Source organism: Mchenga conophoros, linkage group LG20 (genome assembly GCF_057382185.1).
Source record: "Mchenga conophoros isolate Kocher_MC1m ecotype Shallow Benthic linkage group LG20, M_conophoros_male_GT1.1, whole genome shotgun sequence".
Taxonomy (NCBI): Eukaryota; Metazoa; Chordata; class Actinopteri; order Cichliformes; family Cichlidae; genus Mchenga; species Mchenga conophoros.
The window spans coordinates 9,475,987-9,500,406 of record NC_140545.1 but is presented as its reverse complement, the minus strand read 5'-3'; the positions used below and the strand labels follow the sequence as shown (position 1 = coordinate 9,500,406).

Below are 24,420 nucleotides of genomic sequence, written 5' to 3'. Positions count from 1 at the left end.
GCTTTACATGCTGCTCTATGCTTTACATCATAATGACACAATGGACTAGAAAGCTTATTCAATTTTTGTCTCTTCTCTGTCTTTGGGTTGAAGTTGGTCACTGATTGTAATGCTTTGATTAGCACCTCCCTTTAATGCATCTTTCCCTCTGTTTCCATCTCAGCCCCCCTCCCCTCCCCACCCCACAGAGTTTATTGTGGGTTTACCAGAAAAAATCAATAAAGCATCAGAGTTTTCCTCCTGACACACCAGTCAATCCATTTCATGGGACGTGCAGGCGGTCGTCATGGTTTAAAGACTCCTCATCTGCTCCTATAGTGCTCTATGTGGGAGCACTGTCATTCTTCCTAATATACTGCAGCAAAAAGCAAACCCTTGATCTCACAACTCGCTATTATTCAACTAAGCCACATACTTTTGTCCTTTACGACGCTATTAATAAAAGCTACTTTATAGAATGATTGAATAGGCCTGACAGCATATATCATTACCATTTAATTAATTACTTGTCAATCCCACCTTGTGATAATTAAAAAAGGATATCATTTGGTGTTTCACTCTTTTTCATTTGGAAATGACAGTATGCCACTCATTTTTTTCAATAAAGCCTAATTCTGATGAATTCCCAAAGGAGAGAAGTAAAGACATGATTAATAGCATGCATGACTGAGACACATAAAATTACAAAAGGGGCCGAGCAGTAGGTAGTCAGGTCTGTGTTGCTTGTGAATTATAAAAGGCTTGGGGGATGATAATATAATGACACATGTATATCATATATTATTTATAATATAAATCCACAGTGACATCAGGGTTCACTGAGAATGCAGAAATAATTTAACACAACACTAATTTTATCAGTATTACCAGAGTCGTATGATTCCCACCCTTGTGTTCATTTGACAAAGTGTCTAAAGTCTATCTTTAGACAATTTGCAGCCTGCTGCAAAAACATACATTTTATTCCAATTACTTTAGTTCAACATATGAGAAAGACAGACATAAAATAGTATTTTTGCACCAACAAGGTGATTCCTTAAGAGGTATTAGTTGGAAAGTTGCGTATGTCTCAGCATTTTCAGTTGATCCATTTACTGTTGGCTGAAACCTCATTTGAAACAGTGACAGTGGAAGGGTGGCTGTCAAGAAGCCATTCTTAAGCAAGGGCAAAAGACAGAAAAGGCTGAGGCATGCCAAATTATGCCAGAGCTGGACTCCAAATCAGTGGTAACAGATCTTACGAAGTGATGAATTTAAATTCTGGTTCATATTCTGTGCAATATGTACAAAGGTGGTCATGAGAGAAGTGCAACAGTGAGAGTCTTGTTTTCAAAATTATGAACACATAAACAGGGTCATGTGGAAAGCATTTGATTGGCTACAGCTTCATGTTTTAGCATGCCAATAATCCCAAAACACATTCCTAGTGCAGTAAAAGCATACCTGGATAGAAAAACACACATTGGAAAGCTATCAGCCATGGATTGGTCTCCCCAGAGCCCGGACCGTATTGGATAGGTTAAGGCCTTTTCTGTCCTTTTCTGTAAATTTAGTTGGATTAAGACGACCACTTCCTGTATATGTATCAAAATAAATTCCAAGCAGCAACAGGGGCCGCATTATGCCAAGCAATAGGTGTCTGGCTTTTAATTTGAAACATTTGTGAAGGAAATGCTGAGTGTCACTGATTATACCTTAAGAGCAGTACCATTTTATAAATGGAAACTTCACTATGAAGTAAATCAACTGGAATTATTGAATGAACACAACTGAATGAGCATTTCTGCAAGAGAAGCGTCACAGTGCAGAGTATTAGACGACTATTGGTGTGAACTAGACACTTCCTCTTATTGTTTTTGATAAATGCAGTTTTCATCAGGACCAAATAAAAGATGATAAAACAGAGGCTACAAAATATGGCATAGAAAGTGACCAACGTTTAAGAATTTACCAGATCAGACTACCTCAGGCTGCTGAACATCATTCTATAATAACGCTTCACTGAAAAATTTCTGCTGCTGCTGCCACGCACGCCTCCATCATTGACATTTTCAAGCAACTTTCCTTCACCTCTCAAGCTGAAATCCAGGCGCTGTATCTGCACAGTATCACCACAAGTACACAGCCTGTCTCTCAGCTTGGCCGGTGGTCCTTTGTTGAGCCTGTGCAGTGGGGATTTAAAGCCAGGGGAGAAGGAAAATGCTCAATCCATATAGGAGCCTTGTAATCCTTCCACTGAACTTAAAAATCAGAGAAATTGTGGTTCCAGGGTTCTCATATTATATCAGTGATATACTCTACCTGTCCTCCTCTCATTTTTGCCATCCTGGCTCATCACACAACCTGCCCACGCTCCGTTACACCTGTCTGTCTATATGTCTGTGAGTACAAGACCTACCTGCCTACCTTTCAGGCATGTATGAATGGCTTGATATGCATCTGTGCTTGTGTGTGTGTGTGCATGCGCATGCATGCGCGTGTGTGTCCTTTCCATCAAATGCTGGCTTCACATCCTTCACCACCCACCAAATAAGAGTGCTGATTCATTATGGCTTGATGACAGATGCTGAGAGGGAAAGAGAGACGCGGTGGATATTGGAGAGGTGAGATCGGTAAAACAAACAGCCAAATAGAAGGTGGAAGCGAGCGTGTGATAGAAGGGTAAGAGGTAAATGGATGAATAAGAGAAAACAGGAAGACAGTGATAAAGAGTGAAGAGAGGAGGGAGAATGTGAGAAAGGCAGTGACAGATGGAAGCTGAAACAAAGAAAAGTGCTTGCAAGTACTCCCTCCCCAAATTGATTCTGACTGTCGGCCAGGGCGCCTGATGGATATCTGAGCCTTGATTGGAATTTACATGCCAGACACAACCCTCCTCCTCGCATCCCCAGCACACCTAATAACCCGCTGCGCTCTCAACCTGCTTTGAGTGATAAGCCCAATGAGAAAGTGCTGGCATATTTAGCCCTAACAATGGCACACCGAAGAGTTTTGGAGGCCTGGAGAAGGATGCATTGTTTATGAGAGGGAGTATCGTTTCAACAGTTGATTAATGGCAGGGAAGCTATCGTCAGCTGCCATCGCGCCGCAGGGGCACGCCGGGCCCAAATTGGATGAGCGCAAAGGAAGAAGCAAGGTGTTCAATTGCTAGACGAAGCGGAACTATCACATCAAGATATTTTTGCTTTGGCACAGCGTTCGCTTTGCAAGCCTGCACACCTCTGTTTGCCGGTGTTGGAAATGGGAACTCTGAACAGCAACAGCAGTCCTGGTGATCCACTGCCATTTCTCAACTCTACACATCAGCAAGAGTAAATAGACAACATTACTTCATAAGGCTCCAATGGAATATGACCTGAATATAAAACACTCATAAATATTTCAGATGTAGAGGGATTACCGAAAGTGGATTTTCCCATAAAAGCTCAAACAAGTGTAACTCTGCGTTTTCCAGGTTTTGCTTACATTTACGTTCACATTATCAGAGCGCAACCGCCGAACCATTTGCACTTTATCACACACACTCACTCCTCCGTGTCCCAGTGGAAGCCGAAGAGTGTCTGCTACCGGCAATAAAACTTGCGACCAACTAAGTGGCAGGTCCAATGAATTCTTTCCAGTGCTTTAAGCGTAGAGCTTCTTCCGTGTGTCCCCAGTAGAACATGAAGATAAACGACAGTATCCAAAATCTCTTGCATACAGTATATCCATTAAAAGTCATGACAGCGGGGAATTATGGTCATCGCAGCCATGGAATACAGATCAGTGATTATGCACAAGAGCCTAAGGTTTTTGCAGAGTCATGAGATGGTTCTTCAATTAAAGGCACTGAAAGAAGACCTTGAATAGTGATCGTGCTGTCACACCTAAGGATATTATTTTGTTCATCTCTCTCAGTTGGCCTTGTTACAGTTGAAAAACGTTGCCACAGCTACAGCTGAGCAACAATTTATTTAAAATACTCAAGAGAATTGTTGCTTTTTTCACGACGTTGGTATTGTTATGCCAAAGCAGGAAAGTTACAATTGAGCAATAGAGTTGCAACTGAGTCTTTCTGTACTTGCCAATGTTGCCTGTGCGTATGTGGAGCCGGCCTCTGACAATGGTGTGAACCGTCATGGGGCTGGAGGCAGAGTGTCGACCCAGGTCTGGGTTTGTCAGTAAGGTATCCTCTCCTACGTAGTCAGTGGTCAGTACCTCCACCTCGTGAAGCGCCTGTACTGCCGATTTACACTGACGCAACATGTACTAGGGATTTAAAAAAAAAAAAAAACTCAACATGAGAAACATTGGTAACACCTTACAATTACTACACTATTAAATATTAGTAAGGTACTCATTCATCATTTAGAAAACATTACTCCTAACTGCTCTAAATGGTTATTTCTGGATTAATAAATTGATAAAACATGTTTAATGACAATATTTTCAAACTTTATAAATAATGGATTCCCATTATTTATAAAGTATTGCATTAAGTGCAAACCAATTATTTATGATCTCTTAATGAGTCATGGTGACTTTTAGAAAGTGTAACATAAGTATTAACAAAGACTTTAGAGGCTTATTTGTACATATAACAATTATGATACTCATTTATCATAATTGTTGTGGGAATAATCAGTGACAATACCAATGCAGAAGCCTTTGTTTCCTGTTCTCAGTTGACAGGGGGGCATACGGTGTGGTCTGAACTTGCTGTCTTGTATTTCTCATTAACTCCAGAAGTTTTTGGAAAATATCAGGTGAGCTGAAGTCCAGTGTTGTGGTTCTAAACCATAATAGTCACATTATGATCACAGGTTTGACCTCACAGGCTTTTACCTTGAGTTCGATTGCAGTAGAACCTATCAGGAGCAAGGAGTCACTGTCCCAGATGTCAATATGCATGGCGTGGAGGGCCAGGTAGCGAAGAAACCAGCGCTTCTCCCCTGGCTTCAGGAAACTATCATCTACTCTGAACTGCAGCTGCAGACCTGGAGAGCCTGAAGAAGGAGAGAGAGGACTTCAAATAAAAGAAAGCATTAATGTTAACCTAATATGGATGTGAACGTCTGAATTACAGAAAAGACAAAATGACAACAAATATCACTGCCCAAATATAACTGGACACCAGTTTATTTTTAACACAGTCAAGAAACAACAGCCTGACATTACTGAATGTATCCCATGGAGTAAACAAACTACTGCAACAATCAAACATGTTCAGGTGATGTACTGGATTAAATACACTACTGTGCAAAAGTCTTCAGTCAACTGATTTGTTTGTTAAGTCACTAAAGAGTGGCTAACAATCATTTGTGCATAAATAATGCACCTAACTCAAGGGATGAACCAATATTGTGTCTAAGACTGATCACTCATCATCTACTGCTCTTCTGGAGTGATGAATCCCAATCTGAAACTTCTGGTTAAAATCGTTTTCAGTATGTACACAGTAGGTCAAGAGAAAGCTACAACAATGAGTGTCTACAGCCATCTGTAAAACATGGTGGAGGCTCTGTCATAGCTTGGGGCTGCATTGTAGCCAGTGGTATTTGGAGATCTTATCAAAATTAATGGATTTATGAACACAGAAAAAATACCACCAGATTTTGATCTTCCATGCAATACCATCAGGAAAGCATCTGAATGGCAACAGCTTCATTTTTAAGCATAACAATTATCCGAACACACTGCCAGTGCACTAAAAGCATACCTGTATAGAAAATCACAGAGTGTAACACTATCAGCCATGGATTGGGCTCCACAGAGCCCAGATGTCAACATTTCTGAAGCAGTGTGGGATCATCTTGACAGAGAACAGAACAAAAGGCAGCCAAGATCCAAAGAAGAGCTTTGAATGTCTTTCAAGAAGCCTGGAGAACTATTCCTGAAGATACTTGAAGACATTGCAAAAAAGCTGTCTAAGACGGTTCAGACTGTGCTAAAGAATAAAGGTGGTCATATCAAATTATGATTTTCAAGTTTGTATTATACTCTTTTTTTGCTCTTATTTACTGTATTTTCATGTCTGTTGGCACACGTTTCAATACATGGCTGCACCTATTACCCATTTTCCTTTGGAAAGATGAAGAAAGAATGGTAGCTTAAGTCTTGCTATTCTGTGTCTCTTCTTATAGTGCTGTAATTACGGTTGTGTAACTGCCATCAGTAAAGGTATGAAGCATAGCACTAACCTGTGTTATTACTTTGCCACATTTTACTGTGAGATACAGAGAAAACAGAGACTGACTGATTAAAACATTGTCAAATAGCTCAGCTAATGATCACAAATCCCAGTTGATTCAGGACTGGTTAAATTTAACTTCTGAAGAAACAATCAACCACTCAGAGCTGTATTGAGGCAGGAGACATCATCCCACCCTAGATGAGATTGTGGCAGCTATATAATAATAATAATAAGCATGATTTTCAATTTTTCAGAAAACCTTTTGTAGGTAACTGCTCTAGTTTACTGTTTCTGCACCTACTGTATCAAAAGAAAATCATGTCAGTAGGAATGATTCACCCCTCACTGACTGAAATAGTTTGCAGCAACATCAACAGTAGGATGTCCAGACAGCTGTTAAAAACTCATAAAATCCGATTCTTTGGGGGCTTGACCCATACTTGGGTGTCAAGGTCTAGATATCTTTGTCGATTACATGAACTTGCATGAACTTGGCGAAAAGCTTTTCTCTAAGCTTTTCACCAAGTTGACGGATCTAGGACTCAGCTCATCACTGTGTCAGTGGATCCTCAACTTCCTCACAGACAGACCCCAATCAGTGAGGGTGGGAAAACAAGTCTCCCCCTCCATCTCACTCAGCACTGGAGTGCCTCAGGGCTGTGTTTTAAGCCCCCTGCTGTACTCACTGTACACTTAGGACTGTGTAGCCACATCAGACACCACCTCCATTGTCAAGTTTGCTGACGACACTGCTGTTGTGGGCCTGATCTCCGACAACATCGAGACGGCCTACCTGGAGGAGATTAGGAACCTGGAGACCTGGTGCCAGGAGAATAACCTGCTCCTAAACATCAGCAAGACTAAGGAGCTGATTGTGGACTTCACTACAAAGCAGGCGAGGAATTACAAACCCCTCATCATCAGTGGCACACCAGTGGAGAGAGTGGACAGTTTCCGATACCTGGGTGTCCACATCACTCAGGACCTGTCATGGTCCTGCCACATCAACTCCCTGGTTAAGAAAGCCCGTCAGCGTCTCTTCTTCCTCAGAAGACTTAGAGACTTCCTTCTGCCACTGAAGGTGCTCAAGAACTTCCTGCACCATCGAGAGCGTCCTGACGGCAAACATCTGCACCTGGTTTGGGAACAGCACCAAGCAGGACAGACGAGATCTGCAAAGAGTGGTGCGCTCAGCCGAACGCATCATTCAATCAGAGCTCCCTGACCTGCTGTCCATCTACACCAAGCGGTGCAAGTCCAAAGCTAGGAAGATTATGATGGACCTCTCCCATCCCAACAATGGACTCTTCTCACTGTTGAGGTCTGGGAAGCGCTTCTGCTCCCTTAAGGCCAAAACAGAGAGAATGAGGAGGAGCTTCTTCCCCCAGGCTATTCGGGCCCTGAACCAGGTGTAGGACTGGACTCTCCCAAACACGTCACTATAAGACTGGACTCTCATACACGTCACCACACGCACCACCACACATTTCCTATAATCCTATAATTCCTATAATTTATAATCTTTATAATCTCTTCTGCTATTTGCACATTCTTTACTGTAAATTCCTAAGTTAAATTGTAAATTTTGTAGTAACCTGTAAATAGTAAATATTGTAAAACTTTTTTTTCTGTCATTTAATGGTCGGGCATTGTACAGCTACAAGCATTTCACCCCCATGTCATACTGTGAATAGTTGTGTGTGTGTGACAAATAAAATTTGAATTTGAATTTGAAATCTGACTTTTGTCAAGTCAGTCTGAGGAAAAAGTCACCAATCTGATTATGTTAGCCGTTCCTTCTAGCCAGATGGCTTTAAATATAGAGAAGAGTCATAATATCTGGAATCAGCTGCCAACCTTGTGGGCATTTCTAAACTGGTGCACTAGCCATCTACTGGGAGTCATTAGGTCTGATGACTGCACAGAATCAGAGTGAAATGCCCAGGGAGTATAAAGCTATTTCACAAAATCAGAAGCTCTCCAGGGTTCCCATAATTCAAGACGATAATGGTGCCTAACTGCCAAAAAAACCTCAAGAGTAATTTTATGAACAGTGGGATAAAGTCATGGCTTAATCAGCACATTCACAATCGTCACTTTCCAACCTTTAAAAGGACTAATCACTCAAACAAAAGGTTTTCCACTTTAGACAAAATACTGAACACACAGTAAGATAACAGACGCTGTTTTGAGAACTACAGCAAGACCTTAAACATCACTAAATGTTGCATATTAAACAGCAGTTTAGACTACATGCAGGGACGCACGCATAAAAAATTATTTTTGATTAAATCGGTTTATGGTAAAAGCCAAGAACCAGTCTGAGAACGTAAACTGAATACTTTGTGTGATACACCCTGCTGAAAAGTGAATCTTCCTCTACGTCCAAATCATCCCTACACCGGTGTGTTAAAATGTGTGAGTATGGGGTCTGCGTGCCAACCTTATTCCCAGAATTCTCTTCCATGGAATCCATGGAAGTCTGTATCAAAGCCCCACGCTGTCTTTATTCCCATAAGTTGAATGTGCAGAGAATCAGTCGACTGGATAGAAGTGGAGTAATGAGGACCTTTGGTGACAGCCCCGCTGTGTCTAAGAGACCAGCATGCCCCTCTGAATCTTTCCACACATGAAATGAAGGGAAAACTTTTTTTCTTTGCACATTTTCTTTCTTTTTTCCTTATTTCTCTCTCTCTCTCTCTCTCTCTCTCACACACACACACACACACACACACACACACACACACACACACACACACACACACACACACTTCTTTAGTGTCAGTATTCCCATGAAGCATGCATGCAGAAATAGCCTTTTCTGAGGCTAACAGACAGGGTTCTTAAAGGTCCAAAAAGACTGGTTTATTTAAGACAAATACCTGTAATTACATGTTGGCCTCCAAGATAGCTGGATCTAAGCTCAAAGAGGCAATTAAATCCAGTTCTTTTTGAATCAGCTACTTGGGTGATTTAGATTTTTACAATCTGATGACCTCCAAAATAAAAAAAACAGTGACCCACTTTATCTTTTAATATTTTTTTCCTTTCACAAGCTTTCATTCACATCAAGGGATCTAATTTACAAGAAATTCTCCTGGGTGTTGGAAACAAAGATATCATCTTATTAACATATGAAACTTTGTCCCTACGTAACAAAACAAAAAAACTAGCCTAAAACCCAATGTTAATTCAGCACCACTTCCTGCCATAAAGGACATCTACAGGAAGCGGTGTCTGAAAAGGGCTGGGAAAATCATCAAAGACCCCAGTCACCCATCACATGGACTCTTCACCCTCCTGCCCTCTGGGAGGCGCTACAGGAGCCTCCAGACTAAGACCACCAGGTACCGGAACAGCTTCTTCCCCACAGCTGTCAGACTCCTGAACTCTGCCTCACATTAGACACATGGACTGGAGATACAACCACCTACACACACACACAATGGACAACTGTACCCTCATAAACACAATAATAACATGGACTGAACCACCACTCACAACCACTAGCACTTTATATAGCCTCTGTAGAAATTATTCACATATCTCACTTATCTTAACTGCACTACTGTATAATTCTGTGTAAATAATCATTCTGTACAATACGATAATTTTTAATTCTACAACTGTTTATAACTTGCATAGTTCACATTTCTGTATAGTTGTATATCTCATATTTCTGTATAGTTGTTTTATTTCATATTCTGTATAGTTTTTCATATTTATATCCTGTTCATAGCCTGTACATAGCTTGTACTCACTACAGCCTGTATATACTTATAGTTATAGCATATTCATAACATACCGTGTACATTATAACATACCATAATAGACCCATTTCTGTAATATACTTACATATCTATATTATTGCTAATATATATTTGTAATATATCTATATCATGGCTAAAGCACTTCTGGATGGATGCAACCAAGGCATTTCGTTGCCTTGTACCTGTAACATGTGCAATGACAATAAAGTTGAATTGGGGCAGCCAATAAAAGAAACTGGGCTTAATGGGAGCTAACAGTCAGTGAATGAACTGAGGCTGCACCAAGGAACAGTGTAATGTAAGTGAGGATTATACAGAAGAAAGTGTCCTGATGCATGCTCAATCTTTCAGGTAAGGAAATTCTGTTCATCTGGATGTCAGTGGGTTCAGTACATTTGCATAATTACTGAAACTAGCACCACTGTCAAACAATGGGCTATGAGGTCAGCTTCTTGATGATTAATATGCAAGTTGTCATGACCATTGGTCAACAAAGTGGGGAACCCATGACACACCTATGTTTCTGCCTGTAGTACTGACCCTTGTATGTGAAACAGTTCCAAGAGCAAACACAGTTGGTCAGTGCTGAGAGTTTCAGTTCAGTTTCAGTTTCAGTTTTACTTCTATAGCACATACGGAGGCCATCCTGATGTGCGTTCTCAGAAATGTAACAAGAAATCATTCTCCCGCCTGGGTCGGTCTGCTTTTATGCACAGCACTGTGCTGTAGTCAAGCAATGCCACTTCCTCACATACACAGTGACAATGGAAGATCTGTGCTGAGAGTCAAGGAAGGTGTGAATGTGCGTCTTTTATATTTGCAGGTCAGTCAATGTGTGGGATATTTTGTATAGGTACGGCAGGCATTTCTGAAAGTTGTAACACAGAGGTTTGGCCTGACTTGGATCTGAGCAACTCTGAGTGAGCAAATGCAAATGTGCCAGGCCTCAAGGATAATGGGTGGTTTGCACAACAAAAGCTGGAGGAGAAACGAGCTGACGACCTGTGAAAATCTCAGCAGGGGTGCTTAACACCTCGGGACTTGCACCAGAAAATAAAAACCCAGTAATTCTAGGGGGTGTTGGGTTTAGGGAAGTTAAGCAAATTTGCGCAGGTTTAGTAAATCTAGTGTTAAAAGACCCAGGTACATCAAAGTGCTTCACAGATGAGCCGCATTTGCGGGTTTACAACAATAAAGTAGCAAAGAAAATACACCCCCTGTAAATAGGTTGAGGAAGATTACAGTGAATGTCTTACAGACTTCTGCTCAGATCTCTAAAAAGAGATTTCAAAATTAAAAAGAAAAACGAGTACCAAGTAGGACACGGGTGTCAAATTCACTTTCGCTAACGTAAGGGTCACACCAAGGGTCAGACATATAGCTTATTAACAGGATTTCATTTGATTGGGAAATTATGCATCTTGTAGCCTATTTGTGTATAGTTTGGTTTGTATAAAGCAGGAGTGTATAACATAAGGCGCAGGTGCCAGAACTGGCCCAGTGAAGACTCTGATCTGGCCCATGGAAAGGAAAATGTGGAGGACTTAAATTTGGTACTTTTAACTATATTTTTTATTACATTTTACAGCCTACTCCTTCCTACTCGACCCTCTCCAAAAAAACACACCACAGTATTTAAATTATAGAATTCTGTTATTTCACACATTTACTTCTTAAAATTAAGCCCAAAGAGTCATGCTGACAGATTTCCTTCATTTAATTTAGCAACATTTCTCAAACATACTGTTAAAATTGTGTTATTTTGTCTTATATAAAGATCGTGTCATTGATTAAATGTGTAGTTAAAATGTGTTACATTGACAGAAAGTTGAGTGTTACTGGTCCAGCCCACATAAGATGAAAGTGGTCCCACAATGTAAAATGAGTTTGATGTGCCTGGCATAGAGGATTAAGCCAGAAAACAAAAGTTTCTTAACCATGACAGCATTTTATCAAGAAAAAATATTGCATTCTGATTACAATTCAAACAAATTATAACAAATTGACTTAGAAGCCTGTATTTACAGTTGATGTAAAAGCTTAGAACAATGGCGAATATTTTATTTTAACAAGTCTCATATAGGCTGTTTTGCAGGCCTGAACATCAGAGCTCAGTAACTGTCTCATTAAAAACATAAGGCAAGGAAAACAGCTTTTACCGTACAGCCGAGCTTCTGCCATGAAGCTGGCTGCTGATACAAAACCGATACCGTTGCATCTCCATCACTTTGAGTTTGGCCTTGAAGGAACACACAGTTGCACAGCTTTTTTTTTTTGTTCAGGGACTTTCCAAAGCCTTTGTTCCTTGTCCATGACTCCATACCTTTACTGGTATGTGGATTCAGACAACAAATTAAGTTCTTTGAAAACAGAAATTGCCTCTTTACACTCGGTGAAGGCATAGTTTATTCAGTCTCCTACCACAGCTGAAATGGTCTGCCTTAAGAACTAACTTTCCTGTTTGTTGCATCCAGTTTTAGCACGTGTGTGAGGTGCACACTGCTTTGCAGATGACTTCTACAACCGAGTAGGTCAAATTGAAATTTATTTAAGAACCTAAAGCGATATGCAGGCTGGATTAACATTTGTGAAGGGCCAACTTTTTCCTGTGGGCCATGACTTGGACACACTGTAGATTATAGAAAAATCTCCAATTCACGTAACTTACATGACAGTTACAACTTTAGATTTTTACTAAGAGGGCATCACAGGCTTGTCTGTATACAAAAGAAACAGGCGAAGAGAGAGGGAAGAGAAAGACCACGGCACTCGTGATATAGTCTTTTCAGAACTCTTTCTCCTTTAACCTACACCTCCTCCTCCTTCACCAATCCCTCCTCCCTCCATCTCCCCAACCACCCGCCAACTCTTTCCACTTGGACCATTAATTCTCTCAGCATGCTCTAGGGTTGTGTGCTGTGGACGTGTGGCAATGAGAGCACAGAAGGAGAGCGAGAGAAGGAGACAGAATGTGCTGTGTGTTTGTGCTCACAAGTGGGGAGGAACTGACAGATCTGGCCCAAGGGTTGCACGGGGTCGCGTGTATGTGCGGCTCGACCTGCAGACAAGGGGCAGCACCCAACATACCTCCCCCTAACCTGGACGGGCGGGCACTTGGTATGTTTACAGCAGGTTGGGCAGCCTGAACACCCAGGGAGGGATCAACAATTCACAAAAACACTGTGAGGGCTGCAGGCAAAGAAAACAAAGAGAAAGCACAGAGTGTACTGATAGATGTGGAAAGGACTGATGAGAACCGTAGATCAACAATTACCAATATGTCTGCCTTTTTGTTAGAAAGAAAGAAAGAAAGAAAGAAAGAAAGAAAGAAAGAAAGAAAGAAAGAAAGAAAGAAAGAAAGAAAGAAAGAAAGAAAGAAAGAAAGAAAGAAAGAAAGAACGAACGAACGAACGAACGAACGAACGAAAGAAAAGATCACACCGGCCACTAAGGGCTTCTTATTGCAATGTCTGGATTATTATGTACTTGATTAATAATCCACACCATTTTTAGATCAATACATTTGTATGGAAAGCAGCCCACACGCTGAGATAACAGTCATTTTCAGCAAATGTCTAACTATATATTAATGCAAATGTGACACAGTGGACAAGGAACTCTGACTCTTGTCTGTTGGGAGTCAGTGTGGGTGTAAAGTGATGATGTTTCACAGCCCCAAGTCGGCAGAGAACAGAAACATGCAACAGAATAATGGACTTTTCTAAAGGTTTCTCTCTAGAACGAACTAAACCCCTCCATCACTTTTGATATGCACATTCAAACCGTGTAACGCTGTATCTGATGAGAAAACGATGTGTTGTTTAGAAGGGCTTCAACACATAAACACAATACATAAACATGTATTTATGTATTGTGTTTATTCTATTGGTGCTGTGTTGGTGTTTTTTTTTTTTTTTTTTTTGGTTTAATCTTAATGAGCAATACATGTGCAAAAGAGAAGGAAAAAAAGGAGAAAAAACCTCAGACACGTCAATCAAACGCACTCCCGAGAAGAGTTCTAATCAGGAAGCAAATAAAAACAGCAGTGTGGGTGGACTCTGGCTGTGTGGGGATCTGGGATTATCCCTGGTAGATATTTGCTAAGAAAAAAATAAAAAATAACACACTTCACATATTGATTTGTTGCTGCTACTATCTGTTCAGATTCTCCACCGCTGTGTCCCACTGCTGACTTTAATATTGTCTCTTTTTGAAGCCTCAAATTACTAATTAACACAAAGACAGATGATTGCAATTTCATTTGCTCTTTGTACTTTAATTTCTAACAGCTACACGTTAACCATTTCAATTACTTGCAAATTGAAAAAAAAGGGGAAAAAAACAATAAATAAGAGAAATCAGCCGTTGAGGCAGAACACTGTAGTTTCTGCTTCAGTTATCTTCCATAAGGTAAACATCAAGACACCCAACTGTGCCTCATTTCCCTCTCAGTCTTTGAGTGTTCAGTTGCACCACAATCACTTGGTCTGTATATCATAAAATGCCTGGAAGACACATAGATTTCTCTGTGCACTGACTCTCTACACAAAGAAAGCTGGGTGTGTGGTTTTGAATTTTGCTCCCAGGCTTCGTATTCATCATTTCCCATGTAGAAAGCTGATCACATGGCAGAAAGATAAGCCCAATACCAAAATGGATTCTAAAACACAATCACATGAGGTATGTATCATATTGTTACAGCCACACTGGTTTAAGTGGTTTACAGCAGCAGTCCCCAACCCCCGGGCCTCGGACTGGTACCGGTCCGTGAGTCGTTTGGTACCGGGCCGCGAGAGTTGAGGCTCAGGTGTGAAATGTATGGTTTTCAGGGTTTTTAGCGGTTTTCAGCGTTATTTTGTTATCGTTTTTATCTTTAACTCGGTCTTCCTGGGTCTTTTCACGTGTGAATGAATAAATCTTCTTTTTTTCGGTACTGGTACTAGTTTTATTTTGTTGTACTTTTCCGCAACACCTTAAAGGCCGGTCCGTGAAAATATTGTCGGGCATAAACCGGTCCGTGGCGCAAAAAAGGTTGGGGACCGCTGGTTTACAGCATGTGAAGATTTACACTCAACCTGATCAGGTGTCCTCTTCAAGCTAATTTTACAGCAGGATTGGAAGAAACTTTGCGAGACCTAATGATTTCATTAAGCGACTGCTTAAGCAGGGTTTAGGAATTCATTCGGCTCTTGGGAAACTTCCACCCAGTAGGACACAGAATCACAAAGCTGAATAACCATAGCAGCTTTGAAGCTCAAAGTCAGTTTCCATATTCTCTCTAAAACTCCCATCTCTGACTCTTACCGTTTCTTGCACACACACACGCACATAGGAAGCTCAAACCAGAGAGCAGATACCAAATCACTGATCTCGTACAATACTTGGATCGTTCACATCTTTATAAATCACTTAAAGAGTGCTTTCAAGATTTTACATTTGGACTAATTTGTGCAGTATAGCTAGAAATTAAAAACATTATTGAAAAACAGTGATTAAACTGTCTTCTTTAATCTGTAGTAGTAAAATATATATAGCACTCCCTCTGTCACTGAACTGCAATAGCAATAGTAATTTCTATCCAATGATGCAATGCAGTAAACTAAGCAAATGCAACTTTAAATGTAAATAATAACGTTTTACAACTTGTAACAGGTCAAAGAAAAGTCCATACCATAAAACACATGACGCAGACACTCCCCCAGAGAAACTATCCATCCGTTCTCTGCCAGGCTCTCTCTTTGCCATAGTGAAAGAGAAACTGACAACCAGCTTTTCATCTATGTTGTACTACACTGAACTGTGGCCAGGCGGTCTCCACCATCCCCTGACCTTCCATCACACACATTAAGGCCAAAAGGTGGGAAGGTGGTGCCTCATACAGTGGCTGCTTCCTCACTAAATGTTTTTATTATACCAGGAGAGACGGTTCTAGCACAAGTTGAGGTGTATTTAGCTATCAGGATAAAAGCAAGAAAACATTCTGTGTGTGTCTGTATGTATGCAATGACTTTTTCTGATCACAATCGAATCCTGCCAACATGTTGATATTCAGGTATGGACACGTTAAAGAGATACATTTTGACAGCAGGGCAAAAAACCCATCAACTTTTCAAAGTAAGTGTCAGAGAGCGTTAAAGTACAATGTGTGAACTGTAGCGCTTTGCAATCATGCTGAATAGAGTGCAGAGGACATCATAAAACAAACAAACAAAACATGACCGTGAATTTTATATTTGACACGGCCACACTGAACAGCCACCTAAGCAGTGAACGACTGAAGCAAGAAATAGATATTTCCTCAGGAAATGAAGGTTCAAAGAATGAGAATAAAATAGGAACTTTTTTTCAATTGACTCAATCATGCTTTACAGAAGAGTTTCAATAATAATAGAGCTACTGAAATACACTGAATTAAGTTGAAACAATCTTATGCAACAAGATGTCACTGACCCACTGTATCAATGCTTTTGAAGGAGAAAGTGTAGTTACGCTGCTGAAGGTCTGCAACTATTCATTACTGCAGTAAACTGAGATTCCTTACAAAAGCTCAAGCTTTAAATGTTACAGTATCACCTAGACTGGAGAAAATTACTACAGAATTATTACTGTGGCAGTACAAAACAAGCCGGAAATATAAGACTGACACAGTAAAACAAATTTATGGAGATTGTGTCTCCCAGCAGATAGAAAGCAACATTCCACTCTCATTTTAACTTTACCACCAACTATCCTGTGAAGCTCCTGTGAAAACTATGTCTTACACCTTAGTCATTAGATTCATTTTTAGGAATAAAACAGTACTAACTATATCCTTTGGCAGTAAAATGAGCAGCATATCAAATGTTTCTTAAAAAAAAAAGATTGCTTTAAATCAGTTGGATCATAAGATGCACGGGATGAAATCAAGTGGAATGAATCCACAAAGAGGAAAGAAAAATACCCTCTCGTTAGGTTCACTTGATGGCAGCAGTAACAAAGCAGACTAAGTAAGGCTATAGAAACAAAACTCCAGGGTTTAGTAAATCAAGTTTTCCTTTCAGATTCACCTCCCTCGCACTCTCTGTTTAGCTTATATTACTTTTGATACACAAATTCTCTTGTAGTGACATTAAATATGTTCAAAATTCCATTAATATTGAACAGAATCACCAATTTAACCCAATACAAAAAAAAATATCCGGTTCATTTGGGTCATTGTGTGCTCAGCTTGCGTTAGTCTTTTAGCTAATGATACCCTAAGTTATAATCTGCTATTTGAGCTAGCCAACTGAAATTACATCATCACAGAAAGGGAAAACTTTTAATTGTACATAAACAGTTTTTGTGGTTCTGCAAGTAAAGCATGCAGGCACATGAGGCAGATTTTGACATTTGTGGAAACAAGCTGTGAATGGACTAACCGCCGGTGGTGATAAGCTAAGCGTTTTATTCTTCAAATAAGAAAGGAAAGCTTTAGTAGTTCAACAGCTGTCTGGAAATAGGTGAAAAGGCTCCCAGCAATACAATATCTGGAAGGATTTGTCTTGATGTAGCACGGCTTTGTGGAAGTGCATTCCGGATGCTATAGGCTGAGAGAGATGCAGAGACAGTCGGAGAAATATTGACAGAGTTAGACTGAAGTGTGTGTCTGGGGAATAGAGAATACGGGTGGGCGTAGGAATGGGGTGGGGGGGTGTTGTTTGTGCGCTCAATATCACGCTCTGTCAGAAGCTGTAATATCTCTTCCATTTCATTAGTTGCTACATGAATAGACCTGACATCAATCAGCGCCCGCTTGGCTGATTGAAAGAGAAGTGCCTCAGCATCAGAGAACATCATGGAGCATCATGGAATGAGCTTGCAGTTTGTAGGAAGTGATTGTACAATGTTAACCTGGAGAGCAGTACAATGAATCTCAGCCTGGCATAAACTCTGAATCTGGAACAGATATACGCCTCGTACACTTTTTATAATCAACGGCAGAGTCTCACACACAAGTGTGGCGATTTTCTAAAGCATGCAATATGCAGTTATCTTCTGATAAATCTATCGCTTAGGGGACACAAAGGCAACACATAACCATTATATAATATTTTTTAAAAAATGGAATGAACAATATTTTTTTAAGCTGCGAATTCTTACCAGTGTTAACTGTGCCATCTTTGTTAATGGAGGCGAGGACACAGGGAAGTGGATTGCTAGCTTTGTGCTGAACCTTGTCACCAGTCAGCAACTTGAGCCGCTGTGATGTGACTGGTGGAAAGCGATAGAACTGGAAGGTGAAGTAGATGTTTTCAGGCCAATCGGGACCAACACCCGGTGCTGCTATTCTGTGAAAAGACAGCAGGAGATGATTGTTATTATGTAAAAATAATGATTACAATGATAATGACCGTATAAGAATACAGTGTAAATAAATTAGCATACAAAGAAATTGAAATCTGTTATATTTAGAAAATAATTTTTTACCCCAGAATCTTTTCAAATGTTTAAAAAATGAATATTCTGCACATCTTATAGGAGTCGTTTAACTTTGTAGCTGCTTAAAAGTGAAAACTTCAAAACCAAAAAGAGGCTAAGAGCTTAACTTTAAAGTTGCTAAGAAAACTGGACTGCTGACTAAGTGGGTACAAATTCACAATTCATTTTTAAAAAATGAAACGCAGCAAGAGAACGTGTTATGAGATCTGTGGACGAGAGAAAAGTGTATAAATATATATAAATATCTAGGTTATCTATTGCCACAAATAGAATACTTTTCTTGTGTTTGTTTACTGGGACTCCTGTTTAGAAAAAGTAATCTTTGGGGCTATGAGAACCTCCTCCTTGTGTGCTGTGTACTGCTTTTCACACAAACGCCACCCTCTGAGTGTGATTTCATGCACACATACGCATTTCTAATCCCACACTTGAAACTGCAGTTAGCCCACATAAAGTCCCTGTGAGCCTGCAAGCACCCGATTTCAGCGCCAAGCACATTTAAAACAGAGCAAGTTTCAGGATGAGCTTCTTGCTTCCATATGATGAATAAATTATCAACCAGTCAATGAGTATTGAGGAAAAAGAAAAAGCATTTTAAAAACAAGCAGGGAGTGCTGTGAGGGCCCCCTCATGACCACAGACTGCCGAAGCCGTAGATTTCAAAGTGGAAACTAATAAGAGCGGCGTATGACCTCCCAGTCAATCACAAGCTCTGGTGTTCCACTGTTAAAGACGATGCCATGCTCCATCTTCAAAGAGGAGCCAGCATTAATATTCATTCAGTAAACAGACAAGATTGATAATTATGGCGCCCGGGTGAGAGGTGGAAATTACACTGCCTATTCACAGGCTCCCTGCCTGTCTAAATGGTACTGCTGCCGCTGGCGGAAGCCCAGTCTGCCATACCTGTTTGTCATAATTTTGAGGTAACTCAGCCTTACCTCACTCTACAACGACCAACAGAGATTCAAAATTTATGTTCCAGTTTGAGGCTTTAGTTTCCACTTCAGGCTGCCCTAAGATGGTGATGAAAAAGATCCAGAGGGACTGAACAGGCTTTCATAGCATCACAACATAAACACTTAAGTAAATTTATACACTCAGACATTTATATGTTTTCTTGTACTATCCAACTGATAATGTGATAGTGTTTCAGCTTGCACCCATGGTGTATAATTTGCAATAAAACAAGGGCTGACTATAACCTTCCTTCCCAATTGCTACCACAAAGAGTGATTTATCTGTCGGCTTTTACATTTAGGTCCACGAGTATTTGTAGTTTTGTCTCTGTACATGACCACAGAGGACTTTAGATAAAACAATCAAGACGTGATTTAAGTGCGGAGCTTCAGCTTTATTACCTTCATTTTTATACAGCTTCCCACTTTCAGAGGCCCAAAAGTATGTGAATAAACTAAAATCGTTTTAAATGCAAGGACATGCATTTACTGCAGTCACCTTCAGTTGCTACTGGTTTGTCAGTCTCTGTGTCTCTTTTGGATTCTCTGTTGGGTTGAGACCAGGTGACTATCTTGGCCACTGAAGAATGTCCAACTTTTGTCCCTTCAGAAACTCTTGAGTTGCTTTTACAGTATGATTTGGTCATTATCTGTACACGGTGTGTAGAGCTGCCCTATCAGTTTTACACCGTTTGACAGAATGTGAGCAGAGAGTATAGTCCTGTACACTTCACAATTCAACCTGGTACTTCTATCAGCATTCACATCATCAAACACTAGTGAACCAGTTCCACTGACAGCAATACATGGCCTTGTCAGAACATTGCCTCCACCATGTTTGACAGATGATGAGGTAGGCTTCAGATCATGAGTTGTTCCTTTCCTTCTCTATACGTTTCTCTTCCCATCATTCTGGTACAGCTAATTTGGCCTTCTTGGTCTTGTGTGTAACCAGTGGTTTGCATGTTGTTGTTAACACTCTGTATTTCCATTCGTGATGGTGTCTCTTGAGCTTGACAGTGATACACCTGCCTCCTCAAGAGTGTTGCTGGTTTGGTGTAGATATTGTGAAAGGTTTTTCATAACAACTTCTGTCATCTTTCACTTTGACCATTTTCCATGGTCTTCTAGTCTTTTCACTGTTGCTGAGTTGGCCAATGCATTCCTCCCTTTACAAATGTACCAGACTTTTAATTTGGCCACTCCTGACATTACTGCTGTCTCTCTGATGCATTTTTGGTTTTTCAGCCTAATGATGCCTCCTAGACTTGTTTCAGTATCTCTTTGAACCTTTGAAAAGTGAAGTGCTACCAAATACAAGTTCAACTCTGGAAATCAGCACCTGATTTATTTGATAAAAACTCACAATGACATCTGTCATGGTTTTAGGTATATCAGGTACTGTGATGAAGGTTTAAGTATTAACCTCCTGCCTAAACAATTTTTTTTCCTCTAAATAAACTTGTATGTATTTTTTCATCGTTTCTTAATTTACTCTGGAATATATTTCCCTTTATTTTTACTGTAGCAGCAATTTTCATAGAAAAGTTACTCTATAGAGACTTATTTTTTACAAAGCACACACTGTCATTACCTTAAAAAAATCTGCAGACTTCGCCTCAGAGACATGTTTTTCTGAAATTTTAAATACTAATAAAGTTACTGATAAAATGAAATGAAGAAGAGGCGAAAAGTAGAAGATTGCAGCCCTATAAAATTTTTCAATACCTCTTTGGTAACAAGATTTCAAGTGCTTGTCGCTCTTTACCCTTTTTCCTGCCACTTCTTTCCTCCTCTTTGCCATCACAAAGAATCGTGTTACTTAATGATTTATCAAGGACACTTTAGACCCACACGCAGGCAGATTTCACATCGGATTTTCCAATATTGATCCAAAAAGGATCAAAAGGTGCCAGATTTTAAATAAAATCCTTCTTAATGTTTTTAAAAATGGTTGAGAGTTTCCAGGGACTATGTTACATGACTCCGCTGATTAGTGAACAATGTAAAATATAGTGTCGCACCATTGGTAGGATTTTGCTATCATTTGTTAAAACTGAGCAGACATGCAGCTGTGACAGGCAAAGACGGTGCATTTTCAGACAGTGTAATTAATTATAATCAAAAGCAGAGTCTTTTAATCTAGTCACACACAAAGCACTGATTATGCATCTCAAAACAGCAAGAGGTTAGAGAGTGTAAAGGTTGATGCATGGGTGGTCATGGCACCATGATGGTGAGTCCATGATGAACAAGACAAATGTAAGCAATGCCAACAGCACTGATGACAAGATAGAGAGACACAAAAATCGGTGTGTTTTGTACCTATCGTTCGGCAGTCGTCATTCCCCACCCCCCTCCCAACCCCGCTCCACTGTCAGCCCCTGTCAGAGTTGATGCCAGCTCCAGGGTTTTCGTGATGGGACACTGACAGGGGTACAATTCAGCCTGTGCTGACAGGAAATGTGCTTTTCTGCAACCATGAGTGTATGTGTGCATACTGTGTAGGGGTATGTGCTCGACATGTACGTAGAGGGTGGCAGGACCTTATGCCTGGTTTAAACGCATTGAAATCTTGAAAAATAGATAACCCCTTGAGGCGGGGAGGAGCCGCCCTTGGCCGTCAATCAGTCTCCAAATCTCTACACAGATAGTGGCTCAGTGTACAGAAAGATATTGGCAAGGTTGTCGAATCAATGGCTGCTCTGTTTCACTTAGAATACAACAAATCTGCCATTTCTGGAAGCAAAAAAGTAACTAATTTGCAATCTGTCATGGTGTTAAAGCCAAATCTTTAACAGCAACAAAGACAACAGCAATTAAGCTATGCTATACAGTAGTAACACCTCAACCACATGTGACACAGTACTGCAGGCCTCACCTAGTAAATGCCAGAAACTGGAACACCAGCAAGTTTCCCTGCAGGTCATTCTCTTCTCGATTGGGATCAAAGGGTAGGGGTTCTGTGGGATCCAGGACATCAGCCACCTGTCCACTAGAGTCCACGATGTCAGGGAAACCAGCCGAGAAGAGGTGGGCCAATGAGCTTCTGGAGCTGACTGAGCAGGAACTAGAGTTAAATTAGAGGAAAAATTCAGCACACATCAATCATTCGCCAAGCAGAAAAGACTTCAGCGAATGCGTTCTTGATGCTTTACGAGCAGCAGGAGGTAATGCGTTTAGTCCCCACTGCACTGGCTTCACTTGGGTGATTTGCGGTTGTAAATGAGGCGGAAAAAAAATGTCTGGATCTGTGGAGCGGAATACAATGCTGTTTTTATCATTTTTCGACCTAGCTTTGTTTGCCTTGGATCAGTTCCATCTCGACTCAAGATGTTTATCTTTTGGGCAATAACTTCAATTTAGTGACTTCATCCAATTAAACTGAACCTGAATTTCAATATCCGGCTGGACTTAAGAAAAATGTGGGGAAATGATGATTAGGCAGCATAAGGATGTCAGCAATATCTGTCAAGCAGCGGTACCACAACAATACTAACAGGGGAGCGAGAACGGGTGCCAAAGCACTCCCAAAGGATTTTCTTGCATAATTGGCAGTTATCTCTAATCATAGTGGCCACCTGTTTTCCCACAACTACGGTAACATTTATAACTTATACTCTCAGTGCTGACACCAAACATTCTGGGTCTGATAACACCGTGCACAGATGGCTGACTAAAGTGCCGGCATAGAAAAATGAACAATAATGTTTGGGCTTCTCATAACAGTAATGCTGCCTGTGTCCATGTTGAACCCACAGTGTCACATTTGTGAAAGAACGAAGCCCTGATCAAACTAATTAAGGTAACATCAGTGAAGAAGACAGTCGACTGGGCTTTTCCTCTGCAGCTGTGTCAATTTCATGCTTTCCTTCTCTCCCCCATCGCTCAGAGTTGTATCTTAATTTAGCCCCAGTTAATATTCAAGCCATCATTTTTATTTCAAAAGAGGCTCAATCAGATATGCACGGCAACTTCAATTAAACTTCTTTAGACTTCATTGTTCTTCTCAAAAGAACTGGGTCATTCCACACTGAAAACAGTCAAAAAGATGTTTTGGATCCGAGTGAAAAGGCAGAGATGTTTCAGCCCACTGAACTGAACAGCATCGTGTCTGGATCCAAACTCTGGGATCGGAAAACAGTTTCAGAGCCAGCTGCTTATTTACTGACTCTCTGTACTAGCACAATGCCTTGTTTCGGAGTTAGTGTGCCCATTATTTGCAGAATGCACTCTCTCATTCGGTTTCCTGTCTAAGACCTGGCTATATTTCCACTGACATTATGATCGTAAATTGCCTGCTGAGTTCATTGCATTCTGCTCAACTAAATCAAAGTCAAAACCTCTCCCTTACAGCTGGATTTAATAATGAATTTCACACTAACAAACAGTGCTGAAACCATTACCCAAAGTGGGATGTAAAAGCTGACAAAACATTTTTCTTTAAATTGGCTCTGACCTGAATTCTCCTACTTACTGGCAGAAGTGTTATCCTACCCAGTGCAAACATGTTGCCAATTAGTGAGCCAATCAATATCCCTCTGTAGATAGCAAGATAGCAAACTTTTGTGGTAATAAAGGACCGTACTAGAGTTCACGCAGGATACCAGGCTTCATAAAACAGTAGCATGTTGAAAGGATATTTGAAGTGCCTTTCTTTAGTAATGTTTCCTGTCAAACATGAGTCACCCTCCCATGCTGACATGGAGAGGTTAGCCAAATCAGAAGCTGTAGCGAGGTGGAAATCACTGAAAGTACAACTAGAAGAAAGGGAGAAAATTGTGTTTTTCAGTTAGCTGAAAACACGGTTGTTTGACAAATCAGGAATCCACTAAAAACATATTTTTACACACTAATCGTGGCCACCCGATTCCAGTTAGTTTTCAGCTAATGCATTTTTCAGTGCTGCAGTTCAAAGGCATCTATCATTGTTTAATGTTTTACAAATAAAAACTGGCCTTTATTGCAATTTGTGGTGCACAGCTGACGCCAACAACAAAGCCTCCATATCCTCCTTACAGAGGATCACAGATAGCTTTGGGTTGCAGAGTGGTCCCAC

General features: G+C 40.5%; 1 protein-coding gene across 5 annotated transcripts in view; it reads right to left on the bottom strand.

The window, feature by feature from the left end:
- Positions 1–24,420, bottom strand: part of nphp4 (nephronophthisis 4) — a 171,823-nt gene that overhangs the window by 38,096 nt on the left and 109,307 nt on the right. For all 5 annotated transcript variants that reach the window (XM_085259409.1, XM_085259410.1, XM_085259411.1 and 2 more), the window contains 4 exons: positions 22,243–22,431; positions 18,064–18,251; positions 4,825–4,985; positions 4,065–4,248 (listed from right to left, as the gene is read on the bottom strand). In XM_085259409.1, coding sequence (XP_085115535.1) covers positions 4,065–4,248; positions 4,825–4,985; positions 18,064–18,251; positions 22,243–22,431 — 722 coding nt within the window. The remainder of the gene's footprint in view (positions 1–4,064; positions 4,249–4,824; positions 4,986–18,063; positions 18,252–22,242; positions 22,432–24,420) is intronic.